Source organism: Salmo salar, chromosome 23 (assembly GCF_965601325.2).
Source record: "Salmo salar chromosome 23, fSalSal1, whole genome shotgun sequence".
Classification (NCBI taxonomy): domain Eukaryota; kingdom Metazoa; phylum Chordata; class Actinopteri; order Salmoniformes; family Salmonidae; genus Salmo; species Salmo salar.
In genome coordinates, this window is record NC_138313.1 from 30,805,326 (window position 1) to 30,821,030 (window position 15,705).

The window sequence follows — 15,705 nt, forward strand, 5'->3', positions numbered from 1 at the left end:
TAACTCTTTTCAGAGTAGAAAGTCTTATGGAAAGCATGTTGCTTCTCTTTTGAAGTACATTTATCTGTTATATAACTGAAGGAATAGGCTAGGAATTGGATGTGGGGGCAGGATATGGTGAACAAAGAAGTGGTGCACAAATGTCCCCCATAGACAGGAGTTTAATGACAAGTGTCCATGCTTTATTGCCTGGTTGTTTCAACTTCCGATGTGCAGTAAAAGCCCCTTGAGTCGGACTAGTCTGTTGCAGTGCTCTCCTCAAAGTGCTTATGTCTCCTTCCTGCTGCATGGATTATACATGTTGGAAAAGTAATCTGTGCTTGATTTTCAAAGTAATTGTTGTTTTTGGAATGTGGAGGTGTAAGCCAAGCTTCGAGGATTGGCTGTTCCCTTTCTGATGATTTAAACATTCCTCCTTCATTTGACCACTGAGTGCATAAAAGAGAGAGAACAGTTGAAACCAGCATGGCGTTTTTAACATTTTTATATAATCTTTCTTCTCCATGGCACAGGAATGAGTCTGCCCTCTGTCTCCACCCCGGTGTCTGAAATTAATAGCTTACGTATTTATTGTTGTAAGTTTCTGCTTAGTGTGAGATAGAGGGATCAGTTGGGGGGATGGCATTGTTTGGTTTGGGAAGTATTCTGTTGGTTGCATAGCAACAGGCCCCTGGAAACGGGAGTGGACGGTGTTGCCACTAGCAACCGTTGTTGCTCTGCAAACAATGTGGGCCAGTGCAAACAAGAGCCAAGACTGTGGGCTCCTGTTTTTAATTGAACATCTGTATGTGTTTTTCTCTGATTGAGCGCTGTTTAAGTTAGATTTGTCAGTGACAGATGTTTAAATGTTGTCCAGATTTTCATACCAAATAGCAGGTATAAGTTTATAGTACTGCACGCTTACCTTTTAAGAGGTCTACCAAATTCACATAGAAATGTGTGTTATAGAACTGTCATTCTCATTGAAAGCAAGTCTAAGAAGCGGTAGATCTGTTCTATGTGCACTATTTCTTTGGTTCCCGTTCTTATGTTTAGTTTTTGTGTTTTTTACTTTCGGTTTTGTACACCAGCTGAAAATACAATATTTTTGGTTTAGACGGTACAATGATTCTCTACACTATAATTGCTTGTTTTGTCACATAAACTGAAATTAAGCAAACTATTTGAATTTTAGTAACCAGAAAATGGCGGAGTGATTACTGCATAGGGCATCTTTAACAGAGGGAAATTGGTCCGCTCACACAATTGTCTAAGTTGCTAATTTGTGAGTTGCTTGAGTGAAGATGGGATCATTTTTTCAAGGTTTGTGTGTGAAGTTGTGTCAGGGTTGTGAGGAGAAAGTCTATGTTAAAAAGTGCAGTCCATTCACAGTTGGGTTCTGCAGTGGTTTGCCGGGGCTCCCGCAGTGTTTCTGCCGCTCATAGCAGTTGGTGGGGAATTTGTGTGGCTTTTAACCTTCACGGGGGGGCTCAACTCAATGTGGCTGGGCGAGAAAGCCATCTAACCAGCCTGCCTGCCTGCACTCCCTCCCTCCTCTAGTCCAACGCATGGCGCACTTCCAAAGCACCCACTTAATTGAGCTTTAAGCATGAAAACTTAAAAGGACAAAGCCTAGGTTTATGAGTCCCTGCACCACCCCACTCCACTGCTCCCTCTCCCCCCTTCAGTGCATAATAACCACGCTAAGGAAAGAAGTCCAAAGATAACTGCAGGGATTGTTATCAGTGTATTTATAACTCAACTGACACCCCATGGACAAATTCCTTCCTTTTGAAACATCTGGCCGCTGGAGCTTTAAATAAATTAAAAAAAATGTTTTCAAAGATGCAGTCCGGGATCTTAAGCACTTAAAAATTCTTAACATATCATACACATTTTACAAAAAAAAAAAAAAATGTAATACTTTTTTTTGTAGAATGTAGCATATCATACAAAATGGATGACTTTGTATACAATTGTGCACAATTTTTCGGAGACCTGTTTTGGCTCATGAGGACTACTTTTAAAACAAATGGCTGAATTTATACAAAAGCTCAGGACCATCACTTTAACTTCTTTCAGAAAATGCTAAATGAGTACTGCGATTATTTGCTTTTGTATTACAAGTTTGCCACAAGGAATAATGCAAGGAATAGACAAATAATGGAGGATTGTCTGTCTATATTCTACTCTGGACCCTTACAGACTGGTGCTAATTTTGCCTCCTGTCTGACAAATACATATGAGAGGGACTAGAGGTGGCTGAAAGTGACAGAGGCTGTTTGTGACTGTTTCAAGAGGTTACACAGGGAAGGACTGGACTTGGCAGTGTCCTCAAACAGCTTTATATTGCGTGAGTTCCTATGTGATTAATGCTTAGACAATGATTGACAAATGCCAGCGTAAAGTAACGGAAGAATTTCAACATTATCGACACCACTTGGCTATAAGGCTATTTATTACTTATCTAGACAGGAGTGTCTTTGGAATCCTCCTGTGTGGAAAATGTCAGTGGCACACCAGCGCTGTGGTAATCCATGCCAGGGTTTCTGTTAGGAAAATGTGGTGCCGGACATTTGACCGGTGGCGTTTTAATTTACCAGACATTTGAGAAATTTACCGGACCCATATGCATTGGGTGCGTAACCTGATTAGGGCGTCCACCCACGGTGCTCACAATGACAGAAATCACATTTACATTATGGTAATTCACGTTAACAGAACATGCAAGTTGAGGATGCAACAACGATTACCCAATTCTGTCGCACACTTTGAAGATGTTAGAATAACTGTCCACATTTACTTTTCCTCAGCTAACGAGTAAGGAACAGCAAAATCACTAGCCTATGTCTATCTACTATCCCCCATAGTAGAAAGTAGCTATTCTATTGGTCAGCCTGTTGAGAAAGAAATAGCTTATTCCATGCAGACTAGACTCTGAGACAGTTGTGGGACAATAGATCCCAAATTCCTACAACAAGTAGGCCTAGGCTACATTATTATTATTTTTCAAAGCAATGTGTCTGATGCGACAGACCAGAACTTTTAGCTTAAAATGTTGCACTATTATTTCTTCGCATTATAAGTACACAGCAATACGCACAAGGCAGTAGGCTACGTGTGAATGTTCCATGATATGTTCCAAATATCCATTAGAAATGTAGGAGGGGAGGTCTAATATGCAATAACTAGCTTGGGTTGCTAATATGGTTAGTATTGGCTACTGGGCAATGAAAGAAAGTTTATGTAAAATAATTGCTTCCACGGACATGGTCGGATTTTGGTTAAGCTATTTTGAAGCCATGTTAGACATGCCTCATAATATGTAGTAAAATGTTCAGGTTTCAAACAGTTAAGTATATGTTTTCAAAATGCATACTTCTTCCAGCTCATTGCAAAGTGGCATGTGATGTGCTGATGAAGCCTGCCTTCCGTTGCCTATGCATTTGCTGTTTGAGATGCTGTAGCAGTGAAGACATCAAAACTATGAAATAACACATATGGAATCATGTCGTAACCAAAAAAGTGTTATAACAAATCAAAATATATTATATATTTTAGATTCTTCAAAGTAGCCACCCTTTGCCTTGACGACAGCTTTACACACTCTTGGCATTCTCTCAACCAGCTTCATGAGGAATGCTTTTCCAACAGTCTTGAAAGAGTTCCCACATATGCCGAGCTCTTGTTGGCTGCTTTTCCTTCACTCTGCAGATGTGTTTTGGGTCATTGTCCTATTGAAAAACAAATGATTGTCCCACTAAGCGCAAACCAGATGGGATGGTGTATCTCTGCAGAATGCTGTGGTAGCCATGCTGGTTAAGTGTGCCTTGAATTCTAAATAAATAACTGACTGTGTCACCAGCAAAGCACCCCCACACCATCACACCTCCTCCATGGTTCACAGTGGGAACCACACATGCGGAGATCATCCGTTCACCTACTCTGCATCTCACAAAGACACAGCAGTTGGAACCAAAAGTAAAAAATGTGTACACATCAGACCAATGGACAGATTTCCACCAGTCTAATGTCCATTGCTCATGTTTTTTGCTGTGCAAAGCTGTCAAGGCAAAGGGTGGCTACTTTGAAGAATCTCAAATATAAAATATATTTTGATTTGTTTAACACTTTTTTGGTTACTACATAATTCCATATGTGTTATTTAATTGTTTTGATGTCTTCACTATTATTCCACAATGTAGAATATAGTAAAAAATTAAGAAAAACCCTTTAAAGAGTAGGTGTGTCCAAACTTCTGACTGGTACTGTACATAGGCTAAAAAACATTAATTCACAATGGGATTTTTTGTTCTTCTCCCGGACAATTGGCCTGCACCATTTTTATATATCGGCTTTTTAAAAAAAAAATTAGCAGACAAAAGCCGGCTTTTACCTGCTAATGGAAATCCTGGTTCATGTCCATTGTTGTGAAAAATAGTACTTCACAATCATGTTTCACAATTTCCTTTAATAAGCCTAGTTATGGTGTTGCTCACAACTAATTGTCCTCATGCCCTAATAGTTCATATTTTATTATTTGTCATCTGTCTTTAATTTAGTGTGTAGCTCTGAAGAAATTTGACACCAGAATCTAAGCAATCACAATGCATTTTACATTCATTCACTCACTCTCTAACTCTACTCTCTGTGTCAAAACAGATTTGAAAAAATACAGAAATTTAAAGTGCTGGGGGTGTTTGAGCAGAGCTGAACAGCACCTGTTGCCCACCCACTAGCTTGACTCTAATGATTAATGACTGTCTAATCAAACAGTATTAAAAGCAGCCTGTTAATGGACACTAAGCTATTCGTGCTTCAGGCAGTGTAGTACTGATCTAACAGGCAGCAAGCAAGCAGTGTTACTGTTTACATATCTGCTTTGATTATGGTAGATGTGATAAAGCTTTGTGTATTATTATCCTGTGTAATGATGTGGCTTTTATAGCAGTAATTGTGTGTATATATAGGGAGTGGTTATCAGTCAGTAAATTATTTCCTTGTTGAGCCCGTGTCTGGTATGGTGGCCTTGTTTAAAAGGGAAATCTGCAGTTCAAACAACAACAACGGGGCACCCTGACACTGTTTTGGTAAAAAGTTGAGCAATGGGGCTAGATAAATCTATCATCATCTGCACATCGATCACTCCAGTGTTAGTACTAAATTGTAATTATTTCGCCTCTATGGCCTATTTATTGCCTTACCTCCCTACTCTTCCACATTTGCACACACTGTACATAGATTTTTGTATTGTGTTATTGACTGTACGTTTGTTTATGTGTAACTCTGTTGTTTTTGTCACACTGCTTTGCTTTATCTTGCGCAGGTCGCAGTTGTAAATGAGAACTTGTTCTCAACTAGCCTACCTGGTGGAATAAAGGTGAAATAAATAAATAAATAATGTAACCACGCTCAAATTCATAGGCAGGGCTATGGATGCAAGGACTGCTCACCCATAAGATCCAAATGATAGTTTTAACCACGTTTTAAAGCTACACAGTATTTGTTTACATTTACACTGTTTACAAACAATGGAATTAAAACACGCTTATATTTTGGTTCTGATGGAGTACGACAGATGAACTAAGCTCACGAGGCATTTATATATTTTATTATTCAAGAATCAATAAGTATATATCATTAATTTAAAAGTCCACAAATGGATGTAGCAATCGCATATTGCCCCTTTATAGCTGCTCCTCCTGGACACTGATTGAGGATGAATAAGTAACGGAAGTTGCTTGTCCATGTCTGCTGACTGATTAGGCCTCATTTGTTTAGCTGCTGATCTGCTAGAGATGTGCTGCCTCCTCCCTCCCCCTGCAAAGACACCCAACCCCCTTCTCTCTCTCCCCTTTCCTTCCCCTCCCCCCTTGCTCTGTGGCCACACTCGAACATTTCTGTGCATGAGCTTTAAAAAGAAAAGAGAAAGGAGGGAGCAGCAGGGAGGGAGAAGAGTGGGGCAAGGGTTGGGGGTGGTCGTCATGGATTCCTCACCATAGCAACTGGCAAACGTTTACAAAGCATTAAAGAATTTCCTCATATCAGCTGGATTATTGGAGCCCCAGAGAACGGCTCTCATTTGAAACAAATGCTGGATATCATCAGGACCCTGGCCGGGCTAGGAGCCCCACTGGCATTTCCTTTTTTTCTTTCTTCCTATTTTGGAGAAGCTGTGGATGTCTTTTTTTTTCTTCCCTATCCCCCTTGCAGTTCCATTCTTCCCTACAACCCCTCCCTATCTTTCTCTCTATGAAAGAGAGAGCCTTTGTGTCACTCCATTTTTAGCTCTCCTCACTCCCTTTTGCCATGCGGTGCACATTTTCACCCAATGCTAGTCAGAGTTTGGGGTACCAGTAAGTGCCTCCTGAGTCCTGACAATACTCACAACAATGGTTTTCACCACAACTTTTACACCTGCTTCCTTCCTAGCAGCTGGACTAATACTAAGTAGCAGTTTGCTGCTGGCTTTACCAGTGTTGTTAAAGGCCAGAGATGAGGTGACTCAGTAGGGCCTGGTGCCTGGACCTCCACCTAGGCAATATGAAAGCCCTGGCCACTCTCTGTGGCATGCTGTGAAAAGCCCATTTGTTTGGTATGGCAGTACATGTGCAGGCCTGGCTCTGAGTAGGGATGCATTCTGACTGTTCTGTCTTGTCTAGCAGGGCTGCGCGTGTTGACTCTTGTCTTGTATGTCCTTGCTCTCAATCCCATGTGGCACCGTGGTTTAAGGCACTACATTTTTTTAAATAATTTTTTTTATTTAACTAGGCAAGTCAGTTAAGAACAAATTCTTATTTACAATGACGGGCTACTGGTGAACAGTGGGTTAACTGCCTTGTTCAGGGGCGGAAAGACAGATTTTTACTTTGTCAGCTCGGGGATTCAATCCAGCAACCTTTCGGTTACTGGCCCAACGCTCTAACCACTAGGCTACCTGCCGCATCTCAGTGCTAGAGGTGTCACTACAGACCCTGGTTCGATTCCAGGCTGTATCACAACCGGCTGTGATTGGGAGTCCCATAGAGCAGCGCAGCGTTGTCCGGGTTAGGGTTTAGCCGGGGTAGGCTGTCATTGTAAATAAGAATTTGTTCTTAACTGACTTGCCTAGTAAAATGAAGGCAAACAAAAATACAAATAATAATAATCCCACTCCTCTTCCCTCTCTCCTCCCCTCATCCCGCTCTCCCCTGTAAGGTCCCAGCATGCAGAGTTCAGATGGAGGGTCCGAATCGCCGTCCAGTGTGGCGCTGCGTACGTCCACCTCCACCCAGGCCCCCGTGGTGCAGCCCGTACCAGCCTCACAACAGGTACACTACTACAAAACCAGGCTGCACTCCCTCGCATGCAGCGCAGTGGTCTCTCTCACTCAACCACAACACTCTTCCTCACAGCACTCTTCCCCCACTACCAGCAACACTTCACATCATGGTCTCTCTCAAACACAGAACTCTAGATCAGAGTACTCTCTCACAAACATGATATTCTCCCCATGGGAGCCAAACCCCTCTCACACCATGCACTGGGGAAGAGCAGCAGAATTCTCAAAAACATGTTGATTTCATTAATAATTTATCATGACAGATACCAGATTTATTACACTTCAGAGCAATCCTTTAATGTGAATGTATTTCCTGTATATTAACTTTTATGGATGAAATCCCGTTAACGGGATCGATATGACAACAGCCAGTGAAAGTGCAGAGCGCCAAATTCAAAACAGCAAAAATCTCATAATTAAAATTCCTCAAACATACAAGTATTATACACCATTTCAAAGATAAGATTCTCATTAATCCAACCACAGTGTCCGATTTCAAAAAGGCTTTACAGCGAAAGCACACCAAACGATTATGTTAGGTGAGCACCTAGTCACAAAAAAACATACAGCCATTTTCCAACCAAAGAGAGGAGTCACAAAAAGCAGAAATAGAGATAAAATTCATCACTAACCTTTGATGATCTTCATCAGATGACACTCATAGGACTTCATGTTACACAATACATGTATATTTTGTTCGATAAAGTTCATATTTATATCCAAAAATCTCAGTTTACATTGGCGTGTTATGTTAAGTAATGTTTTGCCTCCAAAACCTCCAGTGATTTTGCAGAGAGCCACATCAATTTACAGAAATACTCATTATAAATGTTGATGAAAATACAAGTGTTATGCATGGAACTTTAGATAAACTTCTCCTTAACCTGTTGGGGGTAGGGAGCAGTATTTGCACGGCCGGATAAAAAACGTACCCGATTTAATCTGGTTATTACTACTGCCCAGAAACTAGAATATGCATATAATTATTGGCTTTGGATAGAAAACACCCTAAAGTTTCTAAAACTGTTTGAATGGTGTCTGTGAGTATAACAGAACTCATATGGCAGGCAAAAACCTGAGAAGATTCCTTACAGGAAGTCTGACAAGTTCTTGTTCTTCTTGGCTCTCTTTAATGAAAACTGAGGATCTTTGCTGTAACGTGACACTTCCTACGGCTCCCATAGGCTCTCAGAAGGCGGGAAAAAGCTGAATGATGTAATTCCAGCCACTGGCTGAAAAACATTAGCGCTTTTGGTAAGTGCTCTATCAGAGGACAATGGGACGGAGGCGCGTGCACGAGTCGACCCCATGTTTTTATTTTCTCTCTCTTTGAACCTAAACACGCTTTCCCGGTCGGAATATTATCGCCTTTTTACGAGAAAAATGGCATAAAAATTGATTTTAAACAGCGGTTGACATGCTTCGAAGTACAGTAATGGAATATTTAGATTTTTTTTGTCACGAAGTGCGTCGTGCGCGTCACCCTTCTTTACCATTCGGATAGTGTCTTGAACGCACGAACAAAACAGAGGATTTTTGAACATAACTATGGATTATTTTGAACCAAACCAACATTTGTTATTGAAGTAGAAGTCCTGGGAGTGCATTCTGACGAAGAACAGCAAAGGTAATAACATTTTTCTTATAGTAAATCTGACTTTGGTGAGGGCTAAACTTGGTGGGTGTCTAAATAGCTAGCCCTGTGATGCCGGGCTATCTACTTAGAATATTGCAAAATGTGCTTTCACCGAAAAGCTATTTTAAAATCGGACATAGCGAGTGCATAGAGGAGTTCTGTATCTATAATTCTTCAAATAATTGTTATGTTTTTTGTGAACATTTATCGTGAGTAATTTAGTAAATTCACCGGAAGTTTGCTAGTTCTGAACGTCACATGCTAATGTAAAAAGCTGGTTTTTGATATAAATATGAACTTGATTGAACAAAACATGCATGTATTGTATAACATAATGTCCTAGGGTTGTCATCTGATGAAGATCATCAAAGGTTAGTGCTGCATTTAGCTGTGATTTGGGTTTATGTGACATTCTATGCTAGCTTGAAAAATGGGTGTCTGATTATTTCTGGCTGGGTACTCTGCTGACATAATCTAATGTTTTGCTTTCGTTGTAAAGCCTTTTTGAAATCGCAGTGTGGTTAGATTAACGAGAGTCTTGTCTTTAAAATGGTGTAAAATAGTCATATGTTTGAGAAATTGAAGTAATAGCATTTCTAAGGTATTTGAATAACGCGCCACGGGATTCCACTGGCTGTTACGTAGGTGGGACGAAATCGTCCCACTGGCCCTAGAGAAGTTAATGCAACCGCTGTGTCAGATTTCAAAAAAGCTTTATGGCGAAAGCAAACTTTGCAATAATCCGAGTACAGCGCTCAGACATCAAAACAAGCCATACAGATACCCGCCATTTTGGAGTCAAGAGAAGTCACAAATATCATTATAAATATTCACTTACCTTTGATGATCTTCATCAGAATGCACTCCCAGGAATCCCAGTTCCACAGTACATTTTTGTTTTGTTCGATAAAGTCCATCCTTTATGTCCAAATACCTCCTTTTTGTTTGCGCGTTCAGTCGAGTAATCCCAGATGCACTGTGCTTGCACAGTAAGTTCAAACGAAAAGTCAAATAAGTTATATTACAGTTCGCAGAAACATGTCAAACGATGTATAGAATCAATCTTTAGGATGTTTTTATCATAAATCTTCCATAATATTCCAACCGGACGATTCCTTTGTCTTCAGAAATGAAAAGGAACACACCTAACTCTCACGGGAGCGCACGCGATTGAGCTCATGTCATTTTCTCAGTCATCTGACTCCATATGCTCTTATTTTCTCCCCATTCACAGTAGAAGCATGAAACAACGTTCTAAAGACTGTTGACATCTAGTGGAAGCCTTAGAAAGTGCAAAATGACCCCACAGACACTGTATACTGGATAGGCAATCACTTGAAAAACTACAAACCTCAGATTTCCACACTTCCTGGTTGGATATTTTCTCAGGTTTTTGCCTGCCATATGAGTTCTGTTATACTCAGACATCATTCAAACAGTTTTAGAAACTTCAGAGTGTTTTCTATCCAAATCTACTAATAATATGCATATCTTAGCCTCTGGGCCTGAGTAGCAGGCAGTTTACTCTGGGCACCTTCTTCATCCAAGCTACTCAATACTGCCACCCATCCATAAGAAGTTAAGAACCACATACAGTGCCTCCAGAAAGTATTCACACCCCTTTACTTTTTTCACATTTTGTTGTTACATCCTGATGTTAAAATGTATTAAATTGAGATTTTGGGTCACTGATCTACACACATACCCCATAATGCCAAAGTGGAATGTTGTTTGTAGAAACTTTTCAAAATGATACAAAATGAAAACCTGAAATGTCTTGAGTTAATAAGTATTCAACTCCTTTGTTATGGCAAGCCTAAATAAGTTCAGGAGTAAAAATGTGTTTAACAAATCGCATAATAAGTTGCATGGGCTTGTTCTGTGTTCAATAATAGTGGTTAACATTGTTTTTTAATCATGTAGAGTAGTGAATTTCAAGCACAGATTCAACCACAAAGACCAGGGAGGTTTTTCAATGCCTTGCAAAGGAGGGCACCCAGCGATTTAATAAGGAGAAAAAAAAGCAGACGCAGAATATCCCTTTGAGTATGGTAAGTAGGCTTTGGATGGTGTATCAATACACCCAGTCACCACAAAGATACAAGCGTCCTTCCTAACTCAGTTGCTGGAGAGGAAGGAAACTGCTCAGGGATTTTTACCAGGAGGCCAATGGTGATGTTAAAACAGTTGCAGAGTTTAATGGATGTGATATGAGAACTGAGGATGGGTCAACAACATTGTAGTTACTCCACAATACTAACCTAAATGACAGAGTGAAAAGAAGGAAGCCTGTACAGAATAAAAAATATTCCAAAACATGCATCCGGTTTGCTTCATGGCACTTAATACTGAACAAAAATGTGGCAAAGAAATTAGCTTTTTGTCCTGAATACAAAGCGTTATGTTTGGGGCAAATGTTAAAGCATGGTGGTGGCTGCATCATGTTATGGGTATGCTTGTCATCGGCAAGGACTAGGGAGTTTTTTGTTGTTGATAAAAAGAAACAGAATACAGCTAAGCACAGGCAAAATCCTAGAGGAAAACCGGGTTCAGTCATCTTTCCAACAGACACTGGGAGACGAATTCAACTTTCAGCAGGACAATAACCTAAAACACAAGGCCAAATCTACACTGGAGTTGAATCATTTTTTTAAGACTAATGGGTAAATATTGTACAATCCAGGTATGCAAAGCTTTTAGAGACTTACCCAATAAGTCTCACAGCTGTAATCGTTGCCAAAAGTGTTTCTAACATGTATTGGCTCAGGGTTATGAATACTTATCTAATCTGGATATATTAGTGTTTTATTTTTCATTAATTTGAGTAAATATTATACTTTTTTCCCCACTTTGACAGAGTATTTTGTGTAGGTCATTGACCAAAAATGACAATTAAATCCATTTTAATCCCACTTCTTTGTAACACAACAAAATGTGGAAAAAGTCAAGAGGTGTCTTTTCTTTAGAATTATTTTAGACAGTAGGGGGTGTGTCTCTGTTTTTAAAAAGGAATGCTTCTTCAAATTGTCCCAAATACAGGTTTGCATGGCTACACCCCGAATTTGAAGGAAAAAGTCTGACTCAAAGACAAAGTAGTTATGGGATAATACCAGTTCAGTAAGTTGTAAGATGGAATCATTGGATGGAGCAAGGGTAGAGTCTCTCTGCTGAAGGAAGTGTTGTAGCGCCTGCAAACCTCCAGTGTGTGTTAGTCTACAAGCTCTCCACATCAAAAGTGGCCAGCAGGGTGCCCTCTGGTATCCTTCCTAAGCCCTCTCAATGAGATCATGTGACTAGTATCTTTGACATAAAATGGGAGATTCTCAACTATTGGTTTAATGTGGTAATCCACAAATGTAGAAATGTTAGAGTCGATTGCTGCTACAATGGGTCTACCTGGTGGAGGAGACACTTGTTTGTGTAATTTAGCGACTGTGTAGAAAGTTGGTATCTTGGGAAATTTCACACATAGAAATTCAACTTATTTTTTAGTGATTTGTCCTGATTCCAAACAGCTTTCCACTGTGGATGAGATCTTATGCTGGAATTCCAGGGTAGGGTCACAATTCAGTTTGCGATAGAAGTCACCTTTAAATAGTTGTCGGCGACATTCATTCACATAGTCACATTTGTTTTGTATACAAATTCCTCCTCCTTTGTCACATTTGTTTATAATAATCGAAGGATCTGACTAAGTCCTTAAGAGCCATTCTCTCGTCTCTACTTAGGTTATCATAGGATTTGTGTTTCTGTTTGTCTTTCAGTAAGTCACCTACATAATTTTCAACAATCCAACAGAAGGTTTCTATGGAGGCATTGCGTCTGGGGGGAGGTATAAATGAACTTTTTGTTCCAAATATAGTTCTCTCAGAGTTCTCAGGTACCTCAGCTGGGTTAATAGCTCCATCTCCTCCTTGACTCACGGTAGGACAGGTAAGTCTATTCATTAGCATGGTAGACCTATGTATATGTAAGGGCTGGAGGAGGCACAGGACAGACCAGGATGGGGAGACCCACTGGAGGCCTGGACCTAGGAGGAGGCACAGGACGGACCAGGATGGGGAGACCCACTGGAGGCCTGGACCTAGGAGGAGGCACAGGACAGACCAGGATGGGGAGACCCACTGGAGGCCTGGACCTAGGAGGAGGCACAGGACGGACCAGGATGGGGAGACCCACTGGAGGCCTGGACCGAGGAGGAGGCACAGGATAAACCGGGCTGTGGGGAGCACTGGAGTTCTGGTATGTACGCTCGACATGCTTACTCCAGGCTGAATGCCCACTTTGGCCCGGCACGGGCAGAGAGCAGGCATTGGGCGAACTGGACCCTCCCAGCGCTCTGGAGACACAGTACACAACGCCGGCGCAGGATAACCTGGACCGAGGAGGCGCACTGGAGACCAGACGCGCTGAGCTGGCACCATCCGCCCTGGCTCGATGCCTGCACTCGCATGGCACTTGCGGGGGGCTGGTATGTAGCGCACCGGGCTATGCACGCGCACTGGGGACACCGTGCGCTCCACAGCATAACACGGTGTCTTACCAGTACCACGCTGCTTCCGGTAAGCACGGGGAGTTGGCTCAGGTCTACCGCCTGACTCCACCAATCTCCCCGTGTGCCCCCCCAAAATGTTTTGGGGGGGCTGCCTCTCGTGTCTGTTGCGCTCCCTTTCCTCATACCAGCGCCTCTCAGCTCTCGCCGCCTCGATCTCCCACTGCGGGCGGCGATAATCCCCAGCTTGAGCCCATGGTCCACCTTCGTCCAGTAATTCCTCCCATCTCCAGGAATCCTGAACGATCCTCTCCATTTTCTCCAAAGTCCATGAGTCCTTCTCCTGGTGCCTCTCCTTCCTCCGCTGCTTGGTCTGCTTTTGGTGGGTAATTCTGTAAGGACTGTCGTGAGAGAGAGTAGACCAAGGTGCAGCGGAGTTAGTGTTCATCATTGAATATTTAATCACAGAAAGAACACTATACAAACAAAACAAGAAAACTGACAGCCAAACAGTCCTGTCAGGTGCAAACACTAAAAGAAACAATTACCTACAAAACCCAAAGGAAAAACATGCTCCTTATGTGTGACTCCCAAACAGCAACAACGAGCTTCAGCTGTGCCTGATTGGGAGCCACACACGGCCCAAAACAAAGAAATACAAAAACATAGAAAAAGGAACATAGAACGCCCACCCAATGTAACACCCTGGCCTAACCAAAATAAAGAACAAAAACCCCTCTCTATGGCCAGGGCGTTACAGTATACATCTCACTGAGGATGATATTTCAAGGGGAGTCATGTAAGTTTCACTCTTATCAAAGAACTCACTCAATCTCATATTACGGAAAAACTTGAATAGATCTATCTGGACATCAAAGTCATTAATGTATGCAGTGGGTACAAATGTTAACCCCTTACTGAAAACACTGAGGTGAGCAGATGTCAGCGTCTTACTTGATTAGTTGAAGACATTTAGCTCCTGTTGGACTGGGGCCGTCCTAGGTCTCAATTGATAGGTGTTGCGGGGTGGTAGTGGATTTCTTCTTCCCCCGACATATGCGTCGAACCCTCTTACGTGCTGGGGGTGTTGGCCTCGACGGTGTCCTCGCCCTCTGTTGTAGATAAACCGCTCAACGTTGGTAGAGGAGCCAGAGTTAGTCTGTTCTTTGGATAGTCGGTCTGACAGAGGCACTCGGCGTCAGTCATCGGCTTGTCTCTTCCGTTTTTTTGGTTTCTTGTGCTTAAGAGTCTCGCCAGAGATATATTAGTCAGATGTTCTTATCTTCCAAATCGCGTTTATACTTCTTCATTTTCCTCTCCTTCAGTTCGGTCGTAATCTTAGTCTGAAGGTCAGCGTTACTCTTAATGAGATCATCCAGTTTAATAGGGTCATTAAGCTCGTCTCGTAGAGCTTGCTGTGAATTTTCAATTGAGGTTGCGATCTCGATAATATCCTTTTTAAGTTGTTCAATGATCAGAGTCATCAGGTCCAATGAACATTTATTTAGTATAGCACACCATCGTTCACAAAACTCTTTAGTGCGTTGGCCAAGTGAAGGCTCTTTTTGCCAACGTAGTCCGCGTGGGATAACTCCATTTCGAACATACTCACTTAAAGTTACGATGTGCAGGTGTTCTAGTTTTCTTGAATGAACAGTCTTGGAATTCTTTACAAAGATTTTCCCAGGTGCCTTCTGGCCGGTCAAATAGAGACTCTGTTACTAAAATGTTGACTCGTTGTTGTTGGCTGTATTCAAAAAGGCTCTGTTGGGTATCGTTTGAATTAGGTTCAGTTCCCATGTTGGCTAGGGAGTTGATTGATTAGGGTGCTGTCAGCGAGAGATGATAGTAGATAAAAAAAAACATGAGCAGGCGCACACCCAGAATAATAGTGTGTGTGGAGGTGCTGACTAATGGCGAATAAACCATAAACTATCAAAATAAAGGAAGTCGCACACTCCATGTGTAATCTCCCAGCAATTTAATGGGTATTTACCAACGTTTCGGCATCACTGCTTTCTTCAGGGTAATGTCATGAATACTTGAACCAGGTTATGTAGACACACAGTGCAATTAGTGTAACCAATGACAGTAGTGAGGGGTGTGTCATAATGATTAAGTTAATTCAAATGAATTAGTGAAACTGTTAAAAATATTATATAGCATATTAAACATTATGCTGTTGTTATCGTACAGAAACATAATAGAACATAGTACATCATATTAGCATCAACATACATTATTGTATCATTTAATTTCACATAATAATTTTGTATT

At 41.4% G+C, this 15,705-nt stretch overlaps 1 protein-coding gene across 2 annotated transcripts in view; it reads left to right on the forward strand.

Annotated features, from left to right (window-relative positions):
* LOC106584375 (DNA-binding protein RFX2) overlaps nucleotides 1-15,705 on the forward strand; it is a 59,351-nt gene that overhangs the window by 13,174 nt on the left and 30,472 nt on the right. For both annotated transcript variants that reach the window (XM_014169609.3, XM_014169610.3), the window contains exon 2: nucleotides 7,177-7,289. In XM_014169609.3, the coding sequence (XP_014025084.1) occupies nucleotides 7,185-7,289 (105 nt within the window). In that variant the 5' untranslated portion in view covers nucleotides 7,177-7,184. The remainder of the gene's footprint in view (nucleotides 1-7,176; nucleotides 7,290-15,705) is intronic.